This window comes from Lynx canadensis, chromosome B4, assembly GCF_007474595.2.
Source record: "Lynx canadensis isolate LIC74 chromosome B4, mLynCan4.pri.v2, whole genome shotgun sequence".
Taxonomy (NCBI): domain Eukaryota; kingdom Metazoa; phylum Chordata; class Mammalia; order Carnivora; family Felidae; genus Lynx; species Lynx canadensis.
The window spans coordinates 129,606,069-129,633,575 of NC_044309.1; the positions used below are offsets into that span (position 1 = coordinate 129,606,069).

The window sequence follows — 27,507 nt, forward strand, 5'->3', positions numbered from 1 at the left end:
CAGTCTGGGGAGATGTAAAGATCACAAGTGCGGTTTCTGCCCAGCTCAGGCCGCTCAGTGACCAGCGTTGCACACTGATACATGTCCCCCAAATCTCAGTGCACAAAGTGAGAGTTCACAAGGTTAGGCGCATTAATTAGCGGGACTCATTTGGATTCTGTATTCATCAAATACAACAAGCAGCCATTCAATATTTGCCTGTTTGCACTGCTCTAAGATCTCTAATTCAAAGATCCAGTCAGAGAACAAAATAAAGCCCAAGAAAATAAGCTAATATAAACCTGTCACCATCGGAATGTGCCTGAAAGTAAATTAGCAGCTTTAAACCTTGGCAAAAGGGTCTGCACAGGCCTACAGCAGAGACAGTATTGAGTGATAAATGTGCAGGTTACAGAAGTGTGTCCCTACCGCAAGAGAAAGGAAAAATAAAGTGGTTCCAAGCAACAAGACTACTTCTACGCTTTAACAAATTCCTCTTAATTCCTTTTGCTTAGTTTTTTATTGATCTGTAATCCTCACAGGAAGAACACAGCATTATACAGTACCTTTCAGATCCTTTTAAACTCAGTACGTCTATTCCCATGCTTTACTTCAATTAGTCTTACCTTCCTACATCTAAAATAAGCCGACATCCAGGGGTGCCTGGCTGGCTCAGTTGGTTGGGCGTCCGACTTCGGCCCAGGTCATGACCTCGCAGTTTGTGGGTTCGAGCCCCGCATCGGGCTCTGGGCTGACACCTTGGAGCCTGGAGCCTGCCTTGGGATTGTGTCTCCCTCTCTATCTAGGCAGTAGTACCTTCCCTGATATGTGACCAAGATCTAGAACTACTATCAAAGGGCATAAAGTTCACAGCTTGTTACAAGAGCTCCAGAGCAGACCCAAACCAGAAAGAAAAAATCCTCTGACTTTAGATTTGAGGGTCGGCTGGGGGGGCTCACTCGGCTGAACGTCAGATTCATGATTTTGGCTCAGGTCATGATCCCAGGGACACGGGACTGAGCCCCACGGCAGGCTCTGCACTGAGCATGGAGCCTGCTGAAGATTCTTTCTCTGCCTCCCTCTGCCCCTCTCCCCCATTCGCGCACTCTCTCTCTCAAAATAATATGAACAAAAAATAAAATAAATAAATAAATAAATAAAAGATTTGAAGTAAACGACTGTATCTTTTTAACAAAAGCTTCCCTAGGGACAAACTTCGATCCCAACAGTGACGATCCCCCTGGGAGATAAACACAGAGATGAACAACACCTTCCCTCCCCCTGTTCCTCCCCACCCTAACTGGGGCCAGTCTGACACCAACCCAGCACCCAAAGTGCAAGAATGGGGCAAATACTCGGAATACTGAAGGCCACTCAATAGATGACCACTGATTATGGTGCCAACCTAGTTTTCAAGATCAGCTCCAGGGGCTCCGATGAGATTCAATTAATTTCTGGAAACAGGAACTACGTCAACCCTTTAGTCTAACACTCTGATGACACAATGTCCCTTGGACAAGCCTAAAACTGGGGGCTTTTTTGGACAACCCTATGAGGAAGTTGGACAGACATTCAAAGATATCACTAGGGGTAACCTTTCAAATCTCCTGGAGAATACCAATATGCCCAAACAGCAAGGAGGCAAATTTCAAAAAAAAAAAAAAAAAAAAAAAAAAAAATTTTTAATGTTTATTTATTTTGAGAGGGAGAGTGTGCAACCAAGTGGGGGAGGGGCAGAGAGACAGGGGGAGAGAGAGAATCCCAAGCGGGCTCTGCACTGTCAGTGCAGAGTCCAATGCAGGGCTTGATCCCATGAACCATGAGATCCTGACCTGAGCCGATATCAAGAGTCGGACACTTAACCGACTGAGCCACCCAGGCGCTCCAAGGAGGTTAAATTTCAGAGGGTAGGTATCTCAGGCCACACCATTTCTCTGAGGCAGCAGTTACCTGTTCTTCTACCCTAACTCATCTTCAGCCCCACCTGCCCAAGGTTTCAAACAGCAGAAGGACAAGGAAGGCATTTTATACATTCACCTAAACCGCCCAGAAGGTGTCTCATAGGAAGCAGTGCTGCTCTAACCCGTACTAGGGCCTGGGCTTTTTTCCAATCATGCTCCCAATGTAACAAAGAAAGGCAGCAGAAACTTCCCTCTCTCAAGCTAGCCTTCCTGATTAAAACCGTAAGGTTGAATTCCCCCAGGAAGGAGAATGGAATTTTTTGTTGCAGATTATTGCAAGGACTCAAAAAAAATCTGTGCAGACAGGAGCTAAGTGGCAGAGAATTAAGAGACAAGTCCAGCACTTAGAATTATGAAACACCAAGAAAACCAGGTTACAAAATTATTGTAACAGCCTGGAGAAGAGAAAACAAAAGCAGTTATGTCTGTGCGTGCCTGATGTTTTCCCCCCATAACACCCACAATTTCAGAAACGCGATTACAATTCTTTTAGGATTAAGACATGTATTTTATTTGTATCTTTAAATGTAAATGCACTGCTGAAACTAACCACGTCACTCTCCAAGATACTTTCTGGAAATGCTCTCTACCAGAGCATCCTTAGAACGAACACACACACATACACACACCCCATCTGACACAGCAGATACCAACCTGGCTGTCCCGTGCTGGGAATCCATGATAACCTGGAGTCAGAGGCTCGTTCTAAGAGAAAAAGAAGAAAATCAAACTATAAGACAAAAGAAAATGTTAAGGAGCATCAAATCATCCAAATTGATCAAATATAAATTCCTGCAACAGTCCTTAAGATGTTCTATCACTATATTCCACTCTAACCGTACCCCTGCCAGCAGCCTCTACAACGGCAAAAACGAAACCAAACAAACATAGTATTTGCTTCAAAACACCATTCATAAACTCTGTTTTCCTCGTTCAGCTAATTGTTTCCTTTTCAGTGTACCTCAAACGGGGAGCCAACTGAGATCTGGGGCAAATCAACTCCTAACTGTGAGACTTTAGCGTCCCTGGCCCTTAACCACTAAAAGCCACCAGCAACCCTGAACACTAGGACAACCAAAAACATTCACACATTTCCAGAAGTCTCCTGGCTCAACGGTACCACCCCTACTGAGAACTACGTCTTGGTCTGGAAGTTTTAGCCACACCCCCCTGTCAATATGCATTCCTTCAGTTCTTTGAAACCTACATGAAATCCCTTCCTCTATCACCCTCTATGAGCCTAGAGACCCGAGTGACTCCGAACATGTATAAATTAAAATGCACTGAGGCTATTTGTACAATTTCCTTTTCATATGACATATGCCTTAATCAGATTTTTGTAACAGTATACCATAGTGAGTGTCTCATCTTCACATTAACCACTAAATCAAAATCCTGAAGGGCAAGAATGACAGTCAATAAAAGCTATGCAAACCCTATTAGTATAAGGTGATATGATCTGAGCACTCATTCATGGCTTGACCCATTCAATGATTCAGTCAACACGTACTGAACACCTAATATTTTTCAAGTACTGTTAAGTGACTGATAGTCATCAGTAAGAAAGGTAAGGGACACAAGGCCCTTGTCTTTAAGTGAACTTTTAAATGGGAAGAGATACACATGCCCATAAAAGTGTAAATGAGAATATGCTTTTGTAATTTTTTTCAACGTGCTCAACACCGCTCCCCGGAAGACGCTCATCCTCTTCTTCCATCCATTTATATTTTCATTCAGACTAGCAGATTAACAAGGTAAGAATTTTCACGGATGGGACGTTCACATATGGCAAGAGAGCACTTTCCAACCAATGGTACATCCGCTGTGATTATATCCTTACCTTTGGTTATCAAATACCCGCCCTGTTTTCAAAAACATGAAAGCGAGGGGCCAACATGAGCCCACTGCAGAGACACCTTGTGTGTTCACCGTGGTTTCCCTGCAATCTAGCACAGCGTCTAACACGTGGTGGGCACACAAAAGGATGCAGAAATACATACATGGAGCTCAACAAGCAGAAGTTATTTTGCCATCCATCACTGACTCAATCATAGACAATCCAAGTTCTCCTTTTTGATTCCTTAGTCTCTGTTCTGGATGTTTATAAATGAAGCCTCCGCAGAGAAAGCACATCAAAGATAACAGCCTTGAAAAATCATAGGTACCAAAACAATCCCGAGGAAGAGTAAAGCAGAAGGATTCATGTTTCTGGATCTCAAAGCTTCCTGCAAAGCTACAGTCATCAACATAGTGTGCTACTGGCCTAAGGAATAGACATACAGATCAATGGGCTACAACTGAGAGTCCAGAATCAAACCCTTAAAACTATAATCAACTGATTTTTTAAGAGGACGCCAAGAAAATCGAAGCAAGAAAGAACACTCTTCAACAAATGGTGAAACAAATGGATACCCACGTATCAAAGAATGAAGTTAGAACACTATCTCATCCCATACAGAAAATTAACTCAAAACAGATCACACACCTAAAACCACAAAACTCTTAGAAGAAAACACAGAAGTAAATCTTCACGACTTCTCGTTAGGCAACAGCTTCTTCACTATGACACCAAAAACACCCGTGACAAAGGAAACAACAGATAAATTGGGCTTCAACAAAATTAACAATTTCTGGGGCTCAAAGGACACCATCAATTCTGGGAATCTCCCGCCTAACATAGTGATTATAGTTAATAATACCGTATTATATACTTGAGAGTTGCAGGGCACCTGCGTGGCTCAGCTGGTTAAGCGTCCAACTCTTGGTTTTGGCTCGTGTCACGATCTCACAGTTTGTGAGAGACGGAGCCCCGCATTGGCTCCGTGCTGGCAGCGGGGATCCCGCTTGGGATATTCTCTCTCCCTCTCGCTCTCTGCCCCTCCCCCACTCAATACAACTAAACTTTAAAAAAGAAGAAGGGGTGCCTGGGTGGGCTCAGCCGGTTAAGCGTCCGACTTCAGCTCACATCGTGATCTCACAGTTTGTGAATTTGAGCCCAGCATCGGGCTCTGTGCTGACGGTGCAGAGCCTGCTTCAAATTTTCTGTCTCCCTCTCTCTCTGCCCCTCCCCGCCCTCTCAAAAATAAAAAACATTAAAACTCATAAAAACTGAGCCTGGGTGGCTCAGTCGGTTGAGTGTCCGACTTCGGCTCAGGTCATGATCTCATGGTTCGTGGGTTCAAGCTCCGCGTCGGGCTCTGTGCTGACAGCTCGGATTCTGTGTCTCCCTTTCTCTCTGCTCCTCCCCTGTTCACGCTCTGTCTCTCTCTCTCTCTCTCAAAAATAAATAAACATTAAAAGGGGGGGGGGCGCCTGGGTGGCTCAGTCGGTTGAGTGTCCCACTTCGGCTCAGGTCATGATCTCATGGTTCGTGGGTTCAAGCTCCGCGTCGGGCTCTGTGCTGACAGCTCGGATTCTGTGTCTCCCTTTCTCTCTGCTCCTCCCCTGTTCACGCTCTGTCTCTCTCTCTCTCTCTCTCAAAAATAAACATTAAAAAAAAAAAAAAAGCTATAAAAATAAAACGGAGGATTTCCACAGGAAGTTCTCCAAAGATGTACAAATGGCCAGTAGGTACATGAAAAGATGCTCAATATCTTTAGTCATTAGTGAAATGCAAATCAAAACCGTAATGAGAAAATACTTCACACCCGTTACGGGAACAAGATAAACTTTAGTGAGGATGTGGAGAAACTGGAATCTCATACACTGCTGGCAGGAAGGTAAAATGGTACGGCACTGTGGAAACAGGCCCGCAGTTCCTCCAAATGTTAAAACCGAGTTACCATATGATCCGGCGATTCCACTTGGTGTAAGAAAGAAAACTGAAAACACATGTCCACATAAAACCTTGTTCAGAAATGTACGAAGCAGCTTTATTCCATAATGGCCAAGAAGCAGCTTTATTCCATAATGGCCAAAAAGTCGAAACAATCCAAATGTTCACCAGTTGCTGAATGCATAAGTAAAGTATGATACATTCATAACAATGTTACTGGGCAATACAAAGGAATGAAGTGCTGAGACAAACAGGTCATCTTGAAAACACCATGCTAAGTGGGGGGGAAGAAAAACAAAGGCAGCAAATTGTATGACTCCATTTATATGAAATATCCAGCATGGACAAATCCATAAAGAAAAGAGATTAGCAGCTCTAGGGGATAAAAGGGCAGAATGGGGAATGAGTGGTAACAGGTACTGGGTTTGTCTATGGTAGTGACAATGTTCTTGAATTAGCGATGACAGACGCACAACTTGATGACTATACTAAAAACTGCCACAACACTAAAAACTACTAAAATCAATTTAAAAGGGTGAGATTTATGATCTGCAAATTCTTTTTTATATTTTTTTTAGGGTGTATTTATTTTTTGAGAGAGAGAGAAACAGTGCAAGTGGGTTAGGGGCAGAGAGAGAGGGAGACACAGAATCTGAAGCAGGCTCCAGGCTCTGAGCCTGACATGGGGCTCGAACTCACGAACTGTGACATCATGACCTGAGCCAAAGTGGGACACTTAACTGACTGAGCCGCCCAGGTGCCCCTTTTTTTTTTTAATTTTAGAGAGTGTGAGAGTGGGGAAGGGGTCAGGTGGGTGGTGGGGGGAGGGGTAGAGAGAGAAAGAGAATGAATGAATGAAATCTTAAGCAGACTCCACACTCAGCATAGAACCCAATGCAGGGCTCAATCCCAGCATCCTGGGATCATGACCTGACCCAAAATCAGGAGTTGGACCTTCAACCAACTGAGCCACCCAGGAGCCCCATGGTCTGTGAGTTCTATGTCAATCAACCTGTTATTTAATAATAGTAATAACAGGCAATCTAGCTACTTTCACACGAATTTTTACAGGGGAGACATACAGCTTAGACTGTGACAAAAAGAACAGGGCTCTTCTGAAATCTACAAGTGCCTTATTTGTTCTAGATTCTATAATTTAATTCGACATCATTCCCTACAAATTTTAACAATGATGATGATAAAGGTGATGATAACTGCTAGATATTGAACATTAAATCCAGGTAGAGTCTCAGGATGGAAGGGAAGAGGAAGAGAAAACAACAAAGAGAAGGAGATAATAAAGCACAGGTACTAAGTGGGAAAAAACTATCAACCCAGGTCTGCTGGATTCCAAAGCCCCTGTTATTTCCATTTCATCAACTTCTCTTTTGTAATAACCACTCCACAATATTTAAGAAAGCAATGGAAGGGTGCCCGGGTGGCTCAGTCAGTTGAGTGCCTGACTCTAGATTTCAGCTCAGGTAACAATGTCAATGTGGGATTGAGCCTCATGCTCATTCCATGTGCTGACAGCAAGGAGCCTGCTTGGGATTCTCTCTCCCTCTCTCTCTGCCCCCTCCCCCACTCATGCTGCCCTCTCTCTCCCTCAAAATAAATGAGTAAACTAAAAAAAAAAAAAAAAAAAAAAATGAAAATGGAAAACATCAATAAGCAAAATTAACATTCATCACTCCCAGAGATTATCCCACATATAAACTCTATTCTTGAGTTCAGCAATGCAGAGAACTTTTTATAAGGAAAAAAGTCACATTCCTAGAAGCCGGTATTGTCAGAAACTTTAACAGCAAAAGGGCGCCTGGGTGGCTTAGTTGGCTGAGCGTCAGACTCCTGATTTCAGCTCAGGTCTGGATCTCTGGTCAAGCCCCATGGTGGGCTCCAGGCTGCCAAGCCTGCTTGGGATTCTTTCTCTCCCTCTCTCTGCCCCTCCCCTGCGCGCAGGCACTCTCTCTCTAGCTCTCTCAAAATAAGTAACAAAAAAAAAGAAAAGAAACTTTAACAGCAAAGACAAATATAATACGTTGCACAGATATATGTCAGAGGAAATGGATTCACTCCTTCGCTGGCCTCTCAGCAAGGTCAGGCTCTTCTCTCTCCCCCATCTCTCAGATAAGGCTCCTTGGAACTCACCAGCTCTCAGAAACTCCGTCTCTCTGAAAGTGGCCTACACTTAATGACAAAGGCTCGCTCACCTTTTTAACTTTATCATGTACAAATCTGTCCCTCCAAAATGCATTAACTTTGCATATTGTTTAATTTATAAAAATGGATCTTATTGTACGCATTCTTCAGCAATTTCCTTTTTTTGCTCGAAACCATGAGATTCAACTCCCCTTATGAACAGTTACTGTATTTCACTAACGGGGACTGTTTGGTATCCTATCTTATTTACGACTATGCCACAATTTATTGACCAGCCTTATTTTCCTATTAATAGATTCTTAAATTGTTTCCAGTTATGCTTTCGGAATAGCATAACTATTTGCACTCACAAACCACGCTGTCTATGAACGTTCTTTTGGATTTGAGATATAATTTTTCACTCCTGAGACTGACAAAAATGAAAATGAAAACATCACGAGTTAGCAAGAAGAAGAGTAAATAGGCACCTTCACATCTAATGGTAAGAACAGAAGTATACTGAGACCACTGCTTTGGAAAGCAATTTGACAATAATCATTAAAATGCTAAATGCACATACCTTCTTGTAATTTCACATCTCTGACCTGTGCAGCCACTCTAGATAATTAATCACTTGCACACGTGCTCAAAGAATCGTGTGCAAAGACTTTCAACGCGGTGCTGTTTCTAACAGTGAAAAACTGGAAAGAACCTCAGTCTCCGTTAATAATGAGAAACAATGCTATTCTATTATTTCGACACCCCTGTGCAAGCTTTTAAAAAGATAAAACCTCTATGAACTACCTCAAGTCATACTAAATGACAGCAGAATAGCGTGCTGTTTTTTTAAAGAGGTATTTCTACAGGAGTGCCTGAGTGGCTCAGTTGGTTAAGCATCCGACTTCGGCTCAGGTCGTGATCTCATGGTTTGTGGGTTTGGGCCCCGCGTCGGGCTCTGTGCTGACAGCTCAGATTCTGTGTCTCCCTCTCTCTCTTTCCCTGCCCCTCTCACACTTTGTCTCTTTCTCTCTCTCTCTCTCAAAAATAAATATTAAAAAAAAAAACATTTTAAGAGGTATTTCTACATGCATATTAGAAAGTAAATAAATGCACAGGGGTTACCTCTAGGGAGAAGAGTATGATCTGTGGAAGGCTGAAAGGGCATGCTTTATCTGAATTGTTTCAATTTGACGAAATGTAAAATCCACATATTGCTTGGAACATTATAGAGAACTAAAAAAGTCACCATTGCCAGTGTTCCGTAGTGCTTTATAACTTCCAAAAACACCTTCATATAATCTTATTTAGTCCTCATGATGCAGAAAATAGGTTTTATAACCCTCATTTTACAGATAACAAAACTGAATCTCAGAAAGATTAAGTGATTTGCTTGAGGCCAAATAGCTAATGACAGTGGCTGAGGCGCCTTCACACTTAGGCCTTAACTCTGTACCCAGTACCTCTGCTGCCTCGTGACCACAGTAAAGAACACTCCTCTGGCCCTGGGACAATGTTGATGGTCCAAGATGTGCAGATCTGAGTTCTTAATCAGTGTGAAAATAATAACTGATACTTAAAGTAGACATGGAATTACAAGGCTGGCTAATGGAACGGACAGGCTAGAAATCGGACGTGTTAAACTCCAAGAGAACAGGCTTCAGCAGCTATGCGTGGGCCTACATAAGCAAACGGTCTGGCCGAGCAAGACCGGAAGAGTTCAAAACGGACTCTGCGTAGGCACAGAGGCTGCTCAAAAATAAGAAGAAGATATAAGAAATAAAATACAAACCACAAGAATCCTTAGTGACTAGAGGTCAGCAAGTAAACCTGTTTAGAAGCTTCTGGTTAGCAGGCCTGTAACAGAAGGCTCCTTAAGTAATGGTCAAATAGAGAACTGCGGTGGGCCATGCGTGTAGAGTGGACACCGAGAGAAGAAAAACAGCACCTGACTTTTGTATTCTTTCACAGGTGGCTTAGAAGCTCCCACATGCACCTATGTTTGAAAAATCCACTTAAGCCAAAGAATCCTTCCTTTATTCAGTATGGGTGATTGAACGATCGCCTTATGACAAGCACAGCGTTGTTATCCCTGCCTTGAGGAGTGCAAACTCATAATAATTACAAGAGAATGTGACTGATCCCATAACCAACAACAAACCTCAGGCCTCCAGAAGATCTTCTAGAACAGTGTGTGTGGGAATGGGGGTGGGTGCTCACTGGAGGACCACACCTCAGCACCGTGACTGACTGATGCATGCTTAAAAGACACAGTATTTCAGGGGCGCCTGGGTGACTCAGTCGGTTGAGCTTCCGACTTCGGCTCAGGTCATGATCTCACAGTCCGTGAGTTCGAGCCCCGTGTCGGGCTCTGTGCTGACAGCTCAGAGTCTGGAGTCTGCTTCCAATTCTGTGTCTTCCTCTCTCTCTGCCCCTCCCCATTCATGCTCTGTCTCTGTCTCAAAAATAAACTAAAAAAAAAAAAAAAAAAATTAAAAAAAAAACACACATTTCTTTTTTCTGAAAGACACCATATCTGCTTTTTTCTTTTTTGAAAAGCAAAAGGTACTGTTTCCTTAAGCATTTACTTTTATTTTTCAGAAACAGAAGAGAGCACAGGGAAGAGAGTCAGAGGAGAGAGAGAGAATCCCAAGCAGACTCCACACTCGGCGTGGAACCCAACACAGGGCTTGATCCACAACCATGGGTTCATGACCTGAGCAGAAACCAACAGTCGGACACTCAACCAACTGAGCCACCCAGGTGCCCTTCCTTAAGCATTTTTAAAATACAGTTAAAAAAGAAGTGTTAGGAGAAATTAACAACACTGAAGATCAAAAAAATCCCTACATTCATACAGAAACATAGTAGTGATAGAATACTTTAGCCATAACCTCTAAGCAATGGAATGATCCATGAAATATTAACAGGAGCCTATGAAGGACACCCTCTGCCAAACTTCCCTGGTTTCACCTACTTAACAGATTGTGTGTTCAACATCCAGAGATTTATTACAAGGGTATTTCTCATTGGCTTCTATCACTGATGAGGACTGTCTAGAGGCAGGGTGTAGAAAACCAGAAACACACAATGAAGTTACATCAAGCAATTATTAAAAAAAAAAAAAAGAAAATCAAAACGCACCTGGTTGTCTTTCGTGTCTAACAAAATCAAACCCATTTCACCAAATGAAAGAGGAAGAAAAATATTGAGAATGGAACAAAGTAAATTCCTGCCACCAGGCAATCTGGGGAGAGGAAAAGTAAAAAGAAGCAAAGGAAAGAAACAAAGCTGTCCTCTACAAACAAAACTTGGGCAATGCTAACAAGTCCAGATTTTTCACAGACTTATGTGTGGCTGAAAATGAACCTCACATTACCCTATGCACATTTAACAATGGAAGGAAGATTGATTTAAACCATACTGGCTGGAAAAAGAAGCGAGTCGAGTTTCCTAAGATATTTCACTATCTTGTTTTGCAACCAAAGTAACTTGTTTTCCAAGTATGGACATGGGAGGGGAGACCACAGGAACTGAAGACGTACCTAAATTCCATATGTTATGGCATGCAAAAACCAATCCCAGCAACAAGAATCTTCGGCTCAGGAAGACAGATTGCTAAGCAATCACAGGGCATCATTCTGCTTCCAAGCCATATAGGATTCAAGGTACCCAGAGATAAGATGAAGACTTAGAAGGGATATGAATCTGGCGGTATCTAACAACACGGTCCCAACATAAATGCAACTGGTAACTGGTAAACCAAGCTTTCATGATTCAGTAAAATAAGACATAATTTATTCTACATCCCAGTCAAGACAACTGATGACAGTACTTTGTTATACTCACCACCTCCCACCCCAAACACCGTCTTCTTTTTTTCTTTTCTAAGTTAAAATAAAAATGCCCCAGTGTAAGTAATACGTTCATGCTAAAAGCTGACACGGGGATTTACTGGGTGCTGGCAGCCCACCTTTGGAACACACTAAAACGTCCTCTTTTCAAGAACAACCACAGAGTTCAAAGAGATAACCAATCAAAACCCTCTTCTTAGAGCTGAGGAAACTGACACTGAAAGAGAAGTACTCTGCCCACAGTCATTCAACAAATCAGCCAGAAAAGAGAACCTACAGCCTAGAACCCTGGACTCTCAAATCATGGAAGCTGTTGACGCCTCAGACTGCTCACTGCTGCTGTAAGGAGCTCCGCTCATGAGCAATAGAGAAAGCATGGACTCTGGGAGTGAGACAGCTGGCTGTGCCACCTTCTAACTGTGTGACTCTGGCCAAATTCCTTAATCTCTCGGATGTAACACACTGTGAGGAAGTTCCACAAGAATTCCCTCCCCGCCCCCCTGTCTATCAGTCGCAAATGACTCCAGAAATTCAATCAGTCTAGGGGACTCATTCCTACAAAGTAACAAATTTCCAAATAAACAACAATCGATTTTTCTTAGCTTATGTTAAAGCCAGTTCTTTAAAAATACGTGCCGAATGGCCATCCCGCATCACCTGAAGGTGTTCAAACACTAGGTAACAATTAGGAACGTTATGAATCCATTCCAGCATTCAACGAGAGAAAAATCAATGCGATTAGCTCTAAGGTGACCAAAGCAACTCGGCCTCTTGTGACATATGTATGGGTGCTCCACACAATCTAGCAATCCACCCTGCTGGGATCAATTCCTGACTGGCTAACACTCCCAGTTCTTCAATTTCCTTACAAACCCATTCATTTCTAACTTATTTTTTTAATTAAAATTCAATCATGATAACCAAACTGTATTTCCAAGTACATACATAATAAATAAAATTCCCCTTCCATCTACTCCTTCCGGTACCAGGGTCTGACATCAGACTATAAATATTCTTCAGCAGTTTCTATTTTTTCCTTTTCTAAAAAATCGTTGTGGGGCGCCTGGGTGGCGCAGTCGGTTAAGCGTCCGACTTCAGCCAGGTCACGATCTCGCGGTTCGTGAGTTCGAGCCCCGCGTCAGGCTCTGGGCTGATGGCTCAGATCCTGGAGCCTACTTCCGATTCTGTGTCTCCCTCTCTCTCTGCCCCTCCCCCGTTCATGCTCTGTCTCTCTCTGTCCCAAAAATAAATAAACGTTGAAAAATAAATAAATAAAAAATAAAAATAAAAAAAATAAAAAATCGTTGTTACATATAAATAATATAAAATTTGCCATTTCCACCATTTTTAAGTGTACAGTTCTGTGGCATTAAGTACACGCACACTGTTGTAGAACCTTCACCACTGTCTCCAGAACTGTCTCCAAGTGAAACTCACTACTCCTTCGATTCCCCATTCTCCCCTTCCCCCATCCCTGGCAACCCCCATTCTACTTTGTCTCTGTAAATTCGACGACTCCAGGACCCTCATGTAAGTGGAACCATAACCTTTTGTAACCAGTGTTCAAAAAACCAGTGTTCAGGAAGTTCTGACTTAACCATAATGTATTCAAGGTTCATCCACGCTGTAGCTTAAGTCAGAACTTCCTTCTTTTTAAGGCTAATATTGCATTGTATAGACAGACCCCTTCTGTTTAACTATTCATCTCTTCATGTACACTGGGTGGCTTCCACCTTTTGGCTATAGTGAATAAGGCTACTATGAACGTGGGTGTGCAAATATGGAGTCCCTGCTTTCACTTCTGTGGGTATACATCCAGAAGCAGAATGGCTGGATTATTGGCAATTCTATGTTTAATATTTAAATTATACCTAGCACTTGTCTTCCAAGTCTGTCATCTGTCATTCATCGTATTATGCTTAGTACTTTCTTTTTTTTTTTTTTTTTTTTTTTTTTTGCTTCCTGATTGGTCTCCTTGTTTGGCATCTCACTTTTTCTTTCACTAGAACTTCTTACTTCATTAGAAGAGGTATCCGTTTCCAAATACTAGGGTGTCTATTTATAACTAGACTCTGTACTGCATCACGAAAGCCTTCTACACTGTTGTTCTTGGCATCCTGTCACGTTTGCCAACAGACATTACAAAGTTCTTTGGGAGATAAGGGTTCAAAACTACGCCACCATATGGACCTTGACAAGGAGGCCTAAGACTTATATATAATAATATAAAGACAGGAGTACTATTTCGATAGAGAAATGAAACCAAACTGTCACCACTCAATGAAACCGGCAACTGTCAAACCAAACTGTCAACCAGTTATTTTTTCCCCTTTAGTACAAAATTGCCTTACAACCATTTTGTTATGGAGCAAAACTGCTTGTGGCCAAGACACCCACCGTGAAACCACCTAGACCTGTTTTGTTACTATCGTGTTGTAGGAGTTCTTTAAATATTTTGGATAGTAATCCCTTACTAGATAAATGATTTGTAAATATTTTCTCCCATTTGGGGCTACTTTCCATTCTGTTGATGGTATATATCCTTTGATCCACAGAAGTTTTTCATTTTCCTGAAGTTCAATTTACCTGTTGTTGTTTTTACCTGTACTTTCAGTGTCATATCCAAGATGCCAAATCCAAGGTCAGAAAGATTTACCCCTGTGTTTTTTTCTAAGAGTTTTACAGTTTCAGCTCTTGTGTTTAGGCCTTAGATCCATTCCGAATTAATTTTTGTGTATGGTATAAGTGTCCAAGTTGGTTTTGTTTGTTTGTTTTGGGTTTTTGTTTTTTGTTTTTTTGTTTTTTGTTTTGTTTTGTTTTGTTTTTTGCATGTGGCTTACTGACATTTGGGTACCTTAGATCTCTATTTGCCATCTTCTTCCTGGCTTCTGAGCATCTGGAATTAAATATGCGTTCTACCCATATGCTGCTTATCAATTAGTTGACTCCCAGCTCCAAATACATCCTTTTTGCCTGCTCTCTGAAAATGGATCTGGGCCTTTTAGGCAGGTTCCCTTCAACAGCACGCACGGTGCCAAGCTGTGTCAGTAGAGAGCACAGGAAATGCATCTTAGCGGAAAGGGTTTTGCTTCCAGGTCCCAAGGTGCTTTCTCAGCAGTTTCCCACAAGACAAGGACTCTTCCTCCCTTCCAGCTCCTGCAGTGCAAAATAGCAGGCAGCAGCACCCCGCCATCAGCAGCTTCCCCTAGGAACCCCCCTTGGGCTGGTATACGACACAGGACCTCTGGTAGAACAACTCCCTGTCAACAGCTTTCCTCAAGACCCGCATCCCCCCTTCCTGAACATTTATCTTACACCACTTCACTTGAAAGAAAAAGCTACATTAGTATCTGGTTTGTGAGCGTCTGTGCTTTATCTTTGTTTTGCGCATCCGTTAGCAACGCGTGTCCAAAGGTACCAAAAACACTTAAGTTGTTTTGGGAGGCTAGAAATGTTCAAAAATTTCTCCATATATATTAATAGTAATCGTTTCTTCACTTTACTCCATTTTGGATTACAAAAGGTTTCACAGGAACACTTTACTTTCAGACAGCAGAGAAAACCTGTACCCTAGAAGATAGATTTTTGGCAACTTTTAAAAAGGCAGAGTTCCAACAAGTTCTGCAGGTCTGGCATCACAGGGAATTACTTCTCTGCCACTCAGAAAGCCACAGCCATGCCCTCTCCAACCAAGTCTAGATCTCAGCCGCTGGGGTAGAGGAGGTAGGCTCTTCCTTTGGTGCCCTATCTCAGCCCCAGGGGTATTGCTATTAGATATTAATTATATCAATGTTGTATCAGGAAGTAAAGAAAACTCCAGTAGCAGATGTAATATAATAGCAGGTATAATATAATGTAATAATCATATATACATGATATATATATATATAATTATTACATTATATTATACTTGCTGTTAGAGTACATCTGCTACTCTTTCGAGTTCTCTTTATTTCCTGATACAGGTGAGCTGAAACAAAATGTTGACAGCTACTTACTATACACAGGGCAGACACTATGCGTAGCGTCTTTACGTTATCAGTGTTCTTTACGTTACCACTTGGTATTCTCATTAAACTCCATAATGTCTCTCTCTATAGTAAGAAAACTGAAGCTCAGAAAACTATGCAATTTGCCTATAGTAATACAAATCCAGGTCTGTCTAACACTGAAGTCCCTGCTGGTTCTCTACTATGGTATTTAGTTTTTTTTCACAGAACCTAGCAACACTTTTTAAGGAACTAAAACACCTAAGCATAGGAAAAGAATGAACATAGCAGGCTTGACTGCCATCCTTAGAAAGGGCAGCTTGCGAGGTTGGTCTTGGTCGGTGTCTGAGAACTTAGATTTCATTCTGGGAGGCTTCTGTCCCCAGAACTGATAAGAGTGGCCCACCGTGCCTGAATTCTGCAAACAATACGGTTTATGCTGAACATTTCCTTCGGAAAAGTCTGGATTTGTGGTATGTAGTAGGTAGAGGTCCTCTGTGAGCAACCCTTCCCACTTACCCTCAAAGAAGAAAAATCTCAGCACAATGTCTCCAATAAGCTTCCCTGAGAGACAACACTGTCACAACTTGCTGCTGAGGGAAGCAAAGCGCATCCTGTGTGACTCCCCTGGGAGAGAACTCTTGGAAGCTTGAGCCTGATTTCTTCTGGACTTCACCCCCATGCGCTCTTTCCCACTGCTGATTCTGCATTACGCTTTCAATGTTATAATTCACAGCCATGACAATGAACATGAGCCATGTATATGAACTACATGTTGAGTCCTGTACATCCCAGTGAATCGCTGGACCTAGGATAGTCTTGGGGAAATCCAGCACAACCTATGACCTGCCAAGCATTTTACTAAATACAGAGGACGCAAAGTTGAATAGGTCCTTTGCCTTCAAGGAATTTCAAGTCTATTTAAATTTCCCTTCTTTCACTTCTCCAATCTTCACTTCTTAGTCTGCTACCACTTAAAATAGATTAGATACATTTCCCTATGCTAAATTTCATTCTCAGTGCTGAAGTGATGTTAAATATTTAATAAGTCTGTCAGGCAAAATCTGAGATACAAAGCTCTAATAAACTCAAAGGCCACACATATTTTCTCTTTACTTTCCCCCATCTTATTGTGTTCCTCATTAAAAATAAATTGACAAACCAACCCTTGTACACTGCTGGTGGGAATATAAAATGGTTCAGCTGCTACAGAAAACAGTTCGGTGGTTCCTCAAAAAGTTAAATATAGAATTACCATATGGCCCAGCAATTCCACTCCTAGGTATATTCCCCAAAGAACCAAAAACAGATAAACAAATGCTTATACACACGTTCATCAAAGTGCTATGCACAACAGCTAAAAGGCAGGAACAACACAAATGTGCATCAACTAAAGAGCAGATAAGCAAATTGTGGCAATATGTATACAAAGGAATATTCAGCTATAAAGAAAAACAGAGTACTGATATATGCAACAATATGGATGAACCTTGAAAACATTATGCTAAATGAGAGAAGCCAGATACAAAAGTCACATATTGTATGATTCCATTTATATGAAATATGCAGAACAGTAAATTCATAGAGGCAGAAAGCAGACCGGTGATTGTCAGAGGCTGAAGAGAAGGGAAAATGGAGGTGACTGCTGCGTGGGTGTGGGGTTCTTTTGGGGGTGATGAAAATGTTCGGAAACGGAGAGGAGTGGTTGCTGCACAACACTGTGAACATAATAAATACCACCAAATTGTTCATTTGAAAAGGTTGAATTTTAGGTGAATTTCAACTCAATTTTTTAATTTGAAAAAAAACTTTTTTGAGCAATGCAGCATACAATATAGCACAAATAAAGAAAACCAACCTTCCTGGTGTCATCTGAATGGATACTTACAGCTTGAAATAAAAATCATCTGCGACTTATAACAGATATGAGTGCTGTATCTCACCATATAGCCTAGAAAGCTGTCTGAAGACTTCTAATGGTTCTAAGCAAAGATACAGATACTGATATAGTAGAGTATTTATCTTCTTCAAAAAACCCTAAAAGATAAAACGTTCCTACTTATATAATTTTGTATATTATTTTGGATATGCATGAATAAAATTAACATCTTAAAGACATTTGCCTCTTTCATCAACATCCCTAAAAGTTTATATATTTAGGTTAGCCCATCCTTTCGATGGGGAAACAGCATAAAGCCTGATATTCAGGGTTTCCTTATATGCAGTCATCTATCAGCACACATACTTTTTTCTTCCTAAGTCTAAAAGGATATATCCCAAAATATTCAGTGATTATGTCTCTCAGTGTTGAGTTTCGATTTACAATGCTACACACTATTTTTCTTTTGCCTATCTGCATTTTCTAATTTTTCAACAATGAACATGTATTATTTTTACTTAATCATCAAAAAAATGGAAACAACTGTACCTCTCAAGGATGCTGTGGAAATTAAATGACATAATACATACTGAGTCCTTAACACAGTATTCAGGATATTATAAGTATGCAATAAATGTTAGGTAGCATGGGTGTGATTATGTTTATGTTTTTGTAAATATTCCTCAGGATACATGTCTTTCATTATCTATGACAAAAGCGTTCACCTAATCTAGGCCTGGATCACCTGAGTCAAGCCTAAGTTACCATAATAATAGTTCTTTGGCTCATCCAGCAGCCGCCATCCACCTTTTCCCAATTTTCTTACCAAGGAAGGCCAGGTTTAATTTCATAAAACATCGCCCATATCACTCCCATGCTAATGGCCCTTCACTGTTTCCACGTTCAAGCTCCTAACACCCTAAATCTGGCCTTACCTGGTCATTCCTTTTTCCTCCCCATTTATTTATTTCTTCAACAAACATTTATTAAGGGATTTTCATGGGTCTTGTACCATGGTAGAAATAGAAAGACAAATAGGTCACTAATTCTTCTCTTAAGGAACTCCTGGTCCAGTAAGAGAGAGAGGCATGTAAATAAATACAGCATGAATCATGCAATAAAATGTTAAGGCCCAGAGGGAACAAGTGTACTTGGTGTGATAATGGAGTGAGAAAGGCATGAAGAAATCAAAAGGGGAACTCACAGAAGGCAAGATGTAAATGGGGTTTACACAGAATTACTGCAAACAGCTATCTCCAGGTATCAACTTTACTCAACTTACTTCACACCTTAGGGTGTTCATCAATTCACCCTAAGTAAAATCTAGCAAAGTCCAACTCCCTTCACAAGGCAATCCCTGTAACTCTAGCTCAGTACGTTTTCAAGCTCTGGGTCAAGACCCATTCGTGACATATTTAAGAGATCTCAACCATTATTTATTAAGAAAAAAAAAATGGTAGGGTGGCAATTCTCAAACTTTTTGGTCTTAGGATCTCTTTACTTTCTTAAAAAATTATGAAAGCTTCCAAAGAACTTTTGTTTATGTGGGCTATAAATTGGTATTTGCCTATTATAAATTAAAACTGAGTAATTTTTAGAAAATTTGTCAATCCATTTTAAAATACCAATAATAAACATTATGTTACCATGAAAATATTTTATGAAAATGAACTACATTTTATAAAACAAAAACAAAATTTAGTAAGAACAGTTTCACTGTCTTACATTTTTGCAAATACCTTTCACATCCAACTTAACAGAAGATGGCTAGAATCTCCTATCTGCTTCTGCATTCAATCTGTCCTGATAGGTTATTTTGGTTGAAATATAAGAAGAAAATCTGGCCTTCCATAGATATGTATTTGGAAAAGGCAGGAGTATTATAATAGTCTTCTTCATTCTCTATTATATCAAAATCCATTGGTCTGTCTTGCATTTTGAATGAATTTCTACCTACCGTGATTATTTAACGTTATGCATGGTTCATTTATAAAATGCTGGTTCATTAAATTATAAGATTTTCTATATGTTGACATATCCCATTATGTAACACCAAAAAAATTGACATTCACTAATCTCACCATCAGTATCATCAGAATTAAGTCTAAGTACTAGAGATATCAAGCCCACTGTCCAGGACACAAGTTTTTTGAAATTCTAATTTCAACCAGAATTTTCCTTGAAAGCTCAAATGTTATCACTGATAACAAATACTGTCATTGTTTTCCTTGAAAATCGGGTCACTTCATTTTTATTTCTATTTTTTTACTTCATTTTTAATAAAATCTATGCCAAATACGCAAATCTAAATAACAATAGCCAGTCATTTTTTTAAGTATTTTTTAATGTTCATTTATTTTTGAGAGAGAGAGAGAAAGCATGAGTGGGGAGAGGGGCATAGAGAGAGGGAGACACAAAATCCAAAGCAGGCTCCAGGCTCCGAGATGTCAGCACAGAGCTTAATGCGGGGCTTAAACTTGTGAACCATGAGATCGTGACCTGAGCCGAAGTTGGACACTTAACCAACCCAAGAGCCCCTTCAGTCATTTTTATTTTTATTTTTTAATGTTTATTTAGTTTGAGAGACAGAGACAGAGACAGAGAGAGAGAGAGAGCATGAGCAGGGGAGGGGCAGAGAGAGAGGGAGACACAGAATCAGAAACAGGCTCCAGCCTGGAGCTGTCAGCACAGAGCCTGACGCGGGGCTTGAACTCACTAGCCATGAGATCATGACCTGAGCCATAGTCAGAAGCTCAACCGACTGAACCACCCAGGCGTCCCAGTCATTTTGATTTTTAAGTAAAAATGTGGTGTTCCACGAAAAAAGTGGCTAGTTCAGCTAGTAACTCAAACAATCACAAAAGTGTTTTCTTGAGATAACCTTCCTACTCGGTCTGTAAAAGTGCCTTACATGTATTACCCACTTTGTCACAAAGAATATTAAAAAGATACATAATCAAGGGGGATATTTAATAAGAGCAATAATTTTTCCTGCTTCATCAAGGACATTCTTAAGTGAAATTGGCTTTTTTTTCCATCTTTAACTGCAAGTGTGTAGCAGTGAAGAATTTCATGACTACACGTACAATTTGTTACACTGCCTTGATTCTTGCCAGAGCATCAGTAGTCCTACCCATCATTGCTTATGCAGTATCAGTGCAAATATCAACACAGTGAAAAACGCAAATAGTATCTTAATGCTATCATAAAAATAGTTCTGACCTTTAAGACCCTCTTTAAAAAGTGCCTTGAGGGGTCTATGGGCCACATTTTAAGAATCATCATACTAGACTACAACACAATTTTTAACAAGAAAGAATCAAGCATATTTAGCAAGAGTAAAGATTATTTCATGAAACTTGTTTTAGTCACATATATACATATAAGTATTTATACACTAGGCTGCCACATAAAATGGATCTCCTTTTCATAGGTCATGGTCAAAAAAAGCTTGCAAAACAATCCTCTAGCCCATACTAACTACTCCTTTCTTGTAACTACTACAGCATTTACTGCACATTTGACTTTATTCTCCCACAGACTGATTTCTAAATGTATTATGTATATGCCTATGCCTTCTCTTTCCAAGTAGATCATAAGCTCTCAAACTACATCTTATACATCTTTATATATTCTTTCCAATGATAGTAGATGTGTCACGGGTTTGCAAAAATAAAATATTTTATTGAATTTCCTCATTAGTATATAATAGGCCTAAGAAGCAATTTGTCTGTGGCATACATAATAAGCCCACAAATACTTCCTAGCGTCAACATGTCACAAATAATTCCATGCACAGTAAGGTACAGAAAGGAAAGTACAGTTGTTGGTATCACGCTGACCTATGTCCCTGACACTTACTAGCTCCCTGATCATCTCGGAGCCTCAAATTCTTCCTGCCCCTTCTAAATAACACCACCTACCTCCTAGAGTTGTTACAAAGGTTAACTGAGATAATACATGCAAAGTGACCTGGCAGTACCTGTTCCTTAATAGGCTACCACAGCTAAAGAACAATTACAAGAACGAGAAACAAAGCCTTATCTGTGTGTAACACTTCACCACCTACAAACCATAGGCAGATCTGACAATTATAAGATCACAGGTGTCGAGGGGACCACGTAGACCATCTAATTCTAATCCAGCTCCTTTATCTGCACTCTACTCCCCTCACCCTATACTCACACACACAGGCAGACCTTACAGATAAGAAAACCAAAGCAGTGCAAGGTTTTAAATGACTCTCTCATGGTTATAGTCAGTGAGGACCAGAACTTGTATCAAACGCATCCTCTTATTTATAACGATCCTGCTAAACAGAGAACATTATTGTTTGATGAGGGAAACTCAGGTTTAGACTTCCTAAGGTGAAGTGACACGTACAAGGTCTCCAAGGCAATAAACGACAAAAAGGGGCATGCAACCCAAGACTTCCAATTGCAAGGCTGGGGTTCTTTCAACTAAAACTTAGAAAGCTATCTAGGAGCATGAAATTCACTTTGTGCAATCATTGATAATTATCTGTATTTGGATCAGCATGAAATAATAGACATGATTATGCAAATACTTATTATGGCTAAATATGCCAATTGATAACCACCAACAAATTAGTCTGTGTTACAGTATTTAATTCAAACTGGTGTTTCCATGAACTGAAGACTTCACAAGCTTTGGTATTTAAAAAAAGAGATCTCTTAATTAGTTCCGAGTATAAAGGAAATCTATCCCAAAAGGATAATTCGGCAGCTTTCAAAAAAATCCCTCTAAGATAAGCAAACATGCTGAATATCATAGCCTTAATTTAAATTAACACTTTCACCAAAAAGGTCAACATAGACAAAATAAATTTTATTTAACTGGTGTCTACTGGCTATTTCAACTTCCCTTTTCTAACAGTCTCATCCCTCACATTGCTATCCAACACGATGTCAAAGCAGCTCTGTTGCTTATTAGCAGCTAACCAAGGGCGAGTTACTCAACCTTTCTGATCTGTAGAATATATGTAATTATGCCTATACATTGCCCAGATGCTAAGATTAAGCACAATGTATACAAAGCACCTAGGAGTGTACCTACCTACCCTTCAGATGAAAGCTATTACAACAATTTTCATTACAGGCTTTGAGTTCACAATTCTGCTGTATCCCTCAGTCCCCCTAATGCTTGTATGAATGAATGAAAATGGACCTATCTATCTCCTGCTCCTGCTTCCAATGCCTTATTGGCCACAGCAGCCGATCCTCTGACCTAAACTCTCTGCCATCTATTTCTGGCATCCCCAGAGCAAGTCCCTGAACTTCCTCTTACTGTGTTGATACCCTAGTTAGAAAAAAAAAAAAAAAAAATTCTCCTTACTTTTCAATTCAATGATCTTCTGATAACCGCCATGTTAATTCTTGCTTAGAAGTGATCTAATGGACCTCAAATGAAGCCACCTGAATTTATGGACTTTTTTCTATACAATTTTTTGTTTTTTTCAATGTTCACTAATGTATTTATTGGGGGGGAGGGTAGTGAGAGAGGGAAGAAAGAGAGAGAGCAGGGGCAGGGAAGGGGCAGAGAGATAGGGAGAGAGGGAGAGAGGGAGAGAGGGAGGGAGGGAGGGAGAGAGAGAGACAGAGAGAGAGAGAGAGAGAGAGAGAGAGAGAATCCCAAGCAGGTTTCACACTCAGCACAGAGTCCAACGCAGGGCTTGATCTCACGACAGCAAGATCATGACCTGAGCCAAAATCAAGAGTCAGATGTTTAACCTACTGAGCCCCCCAGACAGCCCTACATGGCATTTTTTTTTTAAGCACAAATGTTATTGTTTTAAACATATGGTCAACTATTAAGAATTCATCAAAGAGCTGCCTCTATCAGATCTCATCATACCTTGATTCCTGCACCAGCTCAACTACTCAGAGGACCTCCTATAGCTCTTCTTCCGGCCCTCTTGGGTAACAGTCTCCATTAAGTAAAACGTATTTTGTAGAACAAAGTAGGAAAGAAAACTATCCCTACGGTTTTCTGTCATACAACTCGATGCCTGAGATAGCTGGGAGGACAAGAGAGGACGGAATTAGGTCACAACTGGTGGCCCTTTCCGAGGGACAGAACTACCACACAGATCATCACTGGAAGGTTGAGGGGGGGCGGGGGCAAGGCACTAACACACGCAGGCACCGTAATGTGCTAGATACTCTCTACACAGTATTTCGTGGTCTAGGGATGATTCCGTTACCGGGTGAAGAGGCTGAGACGTACAGAGGTTAAATGACTGGACCAAGGCCAAACAGCTAGTAAATGGTAGGGCCAGAGCCACAGTTCTAACTCTGCTCTTCCCTTGTATGGTACGCGGTGACTCAGCCCAGAAAAGCATTCATCCCTAGGCCGAGCAGTAGGGGAGGTAAAGTGCACGCTCATCTACACAGCAGCCTGGCTAGACTGCTTCTCTTCCACCAATGGGAATAACTGAGAGAGAATTCACCTTGAAAATGCAGTAATCGCCCAATTACTCCCATTGGGAGAAGTAGTGTTTCTTAAATTTTAATGCGCACACAGGTCACTGTCGGATTATCTGGTTAAAAATGCAGATTCTGATGCAGTGGGGCTGGGGTGACGCCTGTAAGTCTGCATTTCTAACAAGCTCCGGGGAAATGATGAAGCTACTGGTGTTTGGACCACACTCAAAATAGATTACACCCAAATAGCAGTCCCCAAATCTGGCTGATCGTCAGAATCCTCTGGGAATCCTTTAAAAACTATAGATTGCTGCCGCCCCTCCCCCCACTCTTCGACATGCAGCGGTGTATGGGACCTTCTACCTCATCACTCCGTAGTTCAAAGAAATGCATACTTACGAATGACCATAACTAGAGCACGCATCGATTGAGAACGCAGCCAATAGGTCTAAGTGCTTTAAATATTAGCTTACTTACCCCTAAGCTCCACACTATCAGGTGGGTACTTCTAGCACTATTATTCCCATTTATACATGAGGAAACCAACACACCACGGGACTGTCACTTGTCATTTGTCCAAGGTCAGTCGGGAAATAGCAGAACAGGGTTTGTTCAAGGCTTGAGCCAATCTGATTCCAAAGAGTCTGTGCTCTCACACACGCCACATAATGCTGCTTCCCACATTACCCAATGGTAACGTCACGGATTTTAACACACTCTTGAACAAATAAATCCAAATGGGTCACCTCAGAAGATGTCGCCCTAGGAAGGCTCTGCTCTCATTCCTCAGATGCTGCCATCATTCAAAACGTTGCCACCTGCTAAACTAAACAATCTAAGAGCTCTTTATCTGCAACCGAAAATACCTTCAGAACCTACATCTAGGACTTGAAATATCTTTAACTGGGATAAAAGCTTGTCATTTGCACACAGATTTGATTTTTTGACAACCCCAAATGGGGAAAAGCCAGTTGTGAAGAAACCTCATCTGAGCAACTAGGTTATTTTTTTAAATAAAAAATTCGGTGTTAGGTATTGAGAATGCTCTCCTTATCTCTCATCTCTGAAGCTGATTCCTAATGAGAGTTCTTTATGTTTTGCGCAATGTCTGTATCACCAGAGCCAAAGCGACTATTTTGAAGGGCAGTACTCGTTTGGATGCACAGATTCTGTTAGAGTTGTTTAAAAAAAAAAAAAAAAAAAAAAGAGCCTCTCAGTCATTCCAAAAGAAACACGTTTGCCCTTCACTAGCAACGCGAACGCGCAGCATATGTTCAGAATGACTGTCTTGGAGCATGCAGTTTTCCTTCCTGCTGCAAAAGCAACTGTTTTGATTCTCTTTCAATTTTTTTTTTTTTTTTTACATAAGAAGTAACGTTTTATTTATACACACCCAGCCACAGAAAAATAAATACGATAATCAGGCATTAATGAAGCATTTAGCTGCATGCAGCCCCATAAAAGGCATCATACAAAGGCAACTACATATCCAAAATGTGTGCACAAACAGCCTCACATACAAGGAATAAAGGCACACACAAATACTACAGGGAAGAGAACTACAGAAAGATACCATTTCTACATCTAGATTAGCTCCTTCTTTAAACGGATACGTCCTTTTTCAACAAAGAAAATATTCTGCAAATTCAGAATGCTTTACAGATTTTTAAAAAGCAGGCATTAATGCAGATCAGCACAATTCCACACAACCAACCTCTCTGCTTGAACTGGACTCCCCACACCTTACTGAAGCCACAATTCCCCTGCACAAACTCCCACTCCACCACCCCCCACGCACACCCAACTCCCCACCAACCTCACAGGGGTTCCTGGGCTGGTCCATGGAATCTGATGACATCACTCTCTCTTCCTTCCTGGAATTCTAAACCCTGCTGCTCTCCCCTTGCACACAGCTACCATCTCCATGGCAACCTCACCTCCTCCTGCTTCCCTATTGGCTTCATGGAGCAGGATACACAAAAAGGTTTTCCGTTTTCCCCCCACCGCCCGCCCCCCCCCAAAATGATGCTTTCAACAGGAACCTGAGCTAAATTTAGCTACTTGGGATTCAGAGTCCTATGACTAAGAGAATACAGAGAAACGTCCTTCTTCCTACAGTCCACTCGCCTCTCAACCCCACCCTAAAGCGGCTGCTTGACCTCCTGGCCCCCAACCCAAAAGCAAATGGCAATTCCTGCTGAGCATTCAAACAGCCAGACTGCCCCCGCACCTAAGGTTGGTACACAGAAAATTCTCACACCCGCCTCTCCTCCCAGGAGAGGGGGAAAAAAGAGAACAAAAATAAAAGTATGCACCAGTCAAAAAAACAGTTGGGACATTTCATGTACCGAGCATCAGACTGCTACCTGCTTCCGTCCCGAGCCACGGACTGGGAACCCCGTGCGTAAAGGCAGAAATCTCTCAACTCGTACAACCAGATTCTCTTGCTGTTTGCTCGGTATTATTTCCTCCCCCGGAGGAAACACGCTAAGCCTGGAACCACAAATCCTGGGTCCAATTTTCCATCCCAGGGACTGACCTGCTAGGTAAACTGGAGCCAGTTCTCACATCCCTCATCTACAAGCAGCTCCCACACAGGGAGGTTATAAGAATTACTGACAAAATTAACGTAAAGTAGTTGGAAGTCCCTCGGCCGAAGAGAGACTGAATAAATAGAGAGTAAGCCGACATCATTAGCAGTGAAATTCCTGTGGATATTAACAGAAATTAATAAGCCCCAGAGGAAGAACATGAACTTCTAGAAAACTGTCCTTCCAGAAGCACAGATATGCCACAAAATACGCATCATTTCTTGAGCCACAGAGAGTTCCCCAAACAGCGTCTACTTCTGGAAAAGCCCAGCTATGCTCCCCTCACACACCAGCCAATTCTGACTAGTACTCACCGGGAGCTACCCTTACTTTTTCTCTGCTTAGTCCCTAAGTCTCATTTTGAAACCGCTGCTCATTCTCCCTAAATGACAACTACATATATGAGCCAGGGCCCCATTTTCCAGCTCAACTGCCCCATGCCCATTCTAGGAAAGTAATCTTTTTTCGGAGCCACATTTGACAGCTCAACACGGAATCAACCCAGTGGCTACGTCTTATATGACTCCAAAGGACAAAGCATCAATTGTAACCAAGTAGGAAAGACTCCAAGCAGGTCAGAGCCCTATAGTATGAAAGGGAGTCGATTAAAATAAGACACACCCAGGAAAATTATATTTTCGGTTTGCAGGGCAAAGACTCAGCTCCAGGGCACCAATTCTGCAGCCAAAAAAACAGACATGAAAGGAAAATGATTTCGTAAAATAAGTAGTCACTGACCCTAAACAGAATTTAAACAATTTGGAACATTTAGTCAAGTCAAAGTCCCAAATGCCCACTAGTTAACGCACAGGCATCCAGAATAGGCTTTACAACTGTTGTGGAAAAGGATGCAGTATTTGCTAACAAACTGAAAGCCACATTCTGGGGGAAGGAGAGGAG

The 27,507-nt window shown here is 41.3% G+C and overlaps 1 protein-coding gene across 8 annotated transcripts in view; it reads right to left on the reverse strand.

Annotated features, from left to right (window-relative positions):
- Positions 1-25,902, reverse strand: part of RBFOX2 (RNA binding fox-1 homolog 2) — a 216,357-nt gene extending 190,455 nt beyond the window's left edge. For 3 of the 8 annotated variants that reach the window (XM_030320513.1, XM_030320511.1, XM_030320509.1), the window contains exons 1-2: positions 25,833-25,902; positions 2,595-2,645 (exon numbers count right to left, since the gene is read on the reverse strand). In XM_030320513.1, the coding sequence (XP_030176373.1) occupies positions 2,595-2,645; positions 25,833-25,874 (93 nt within the window). In that variant the 5' untranslated portion in view covers positions 25,875-25,902. The remainder of the gene's footprint in view (positions 1-2,594; positions 2,646-25,832) is intronic. The other 5 variants (XM_030320516.1, XM_030320512.1, XM_030320514.1 and 2 more) reach the window with 2 other exon arrangements.
- Between the last annotated feature and the right edge of the window lie 1,605 nt (positions 25,903-27,507).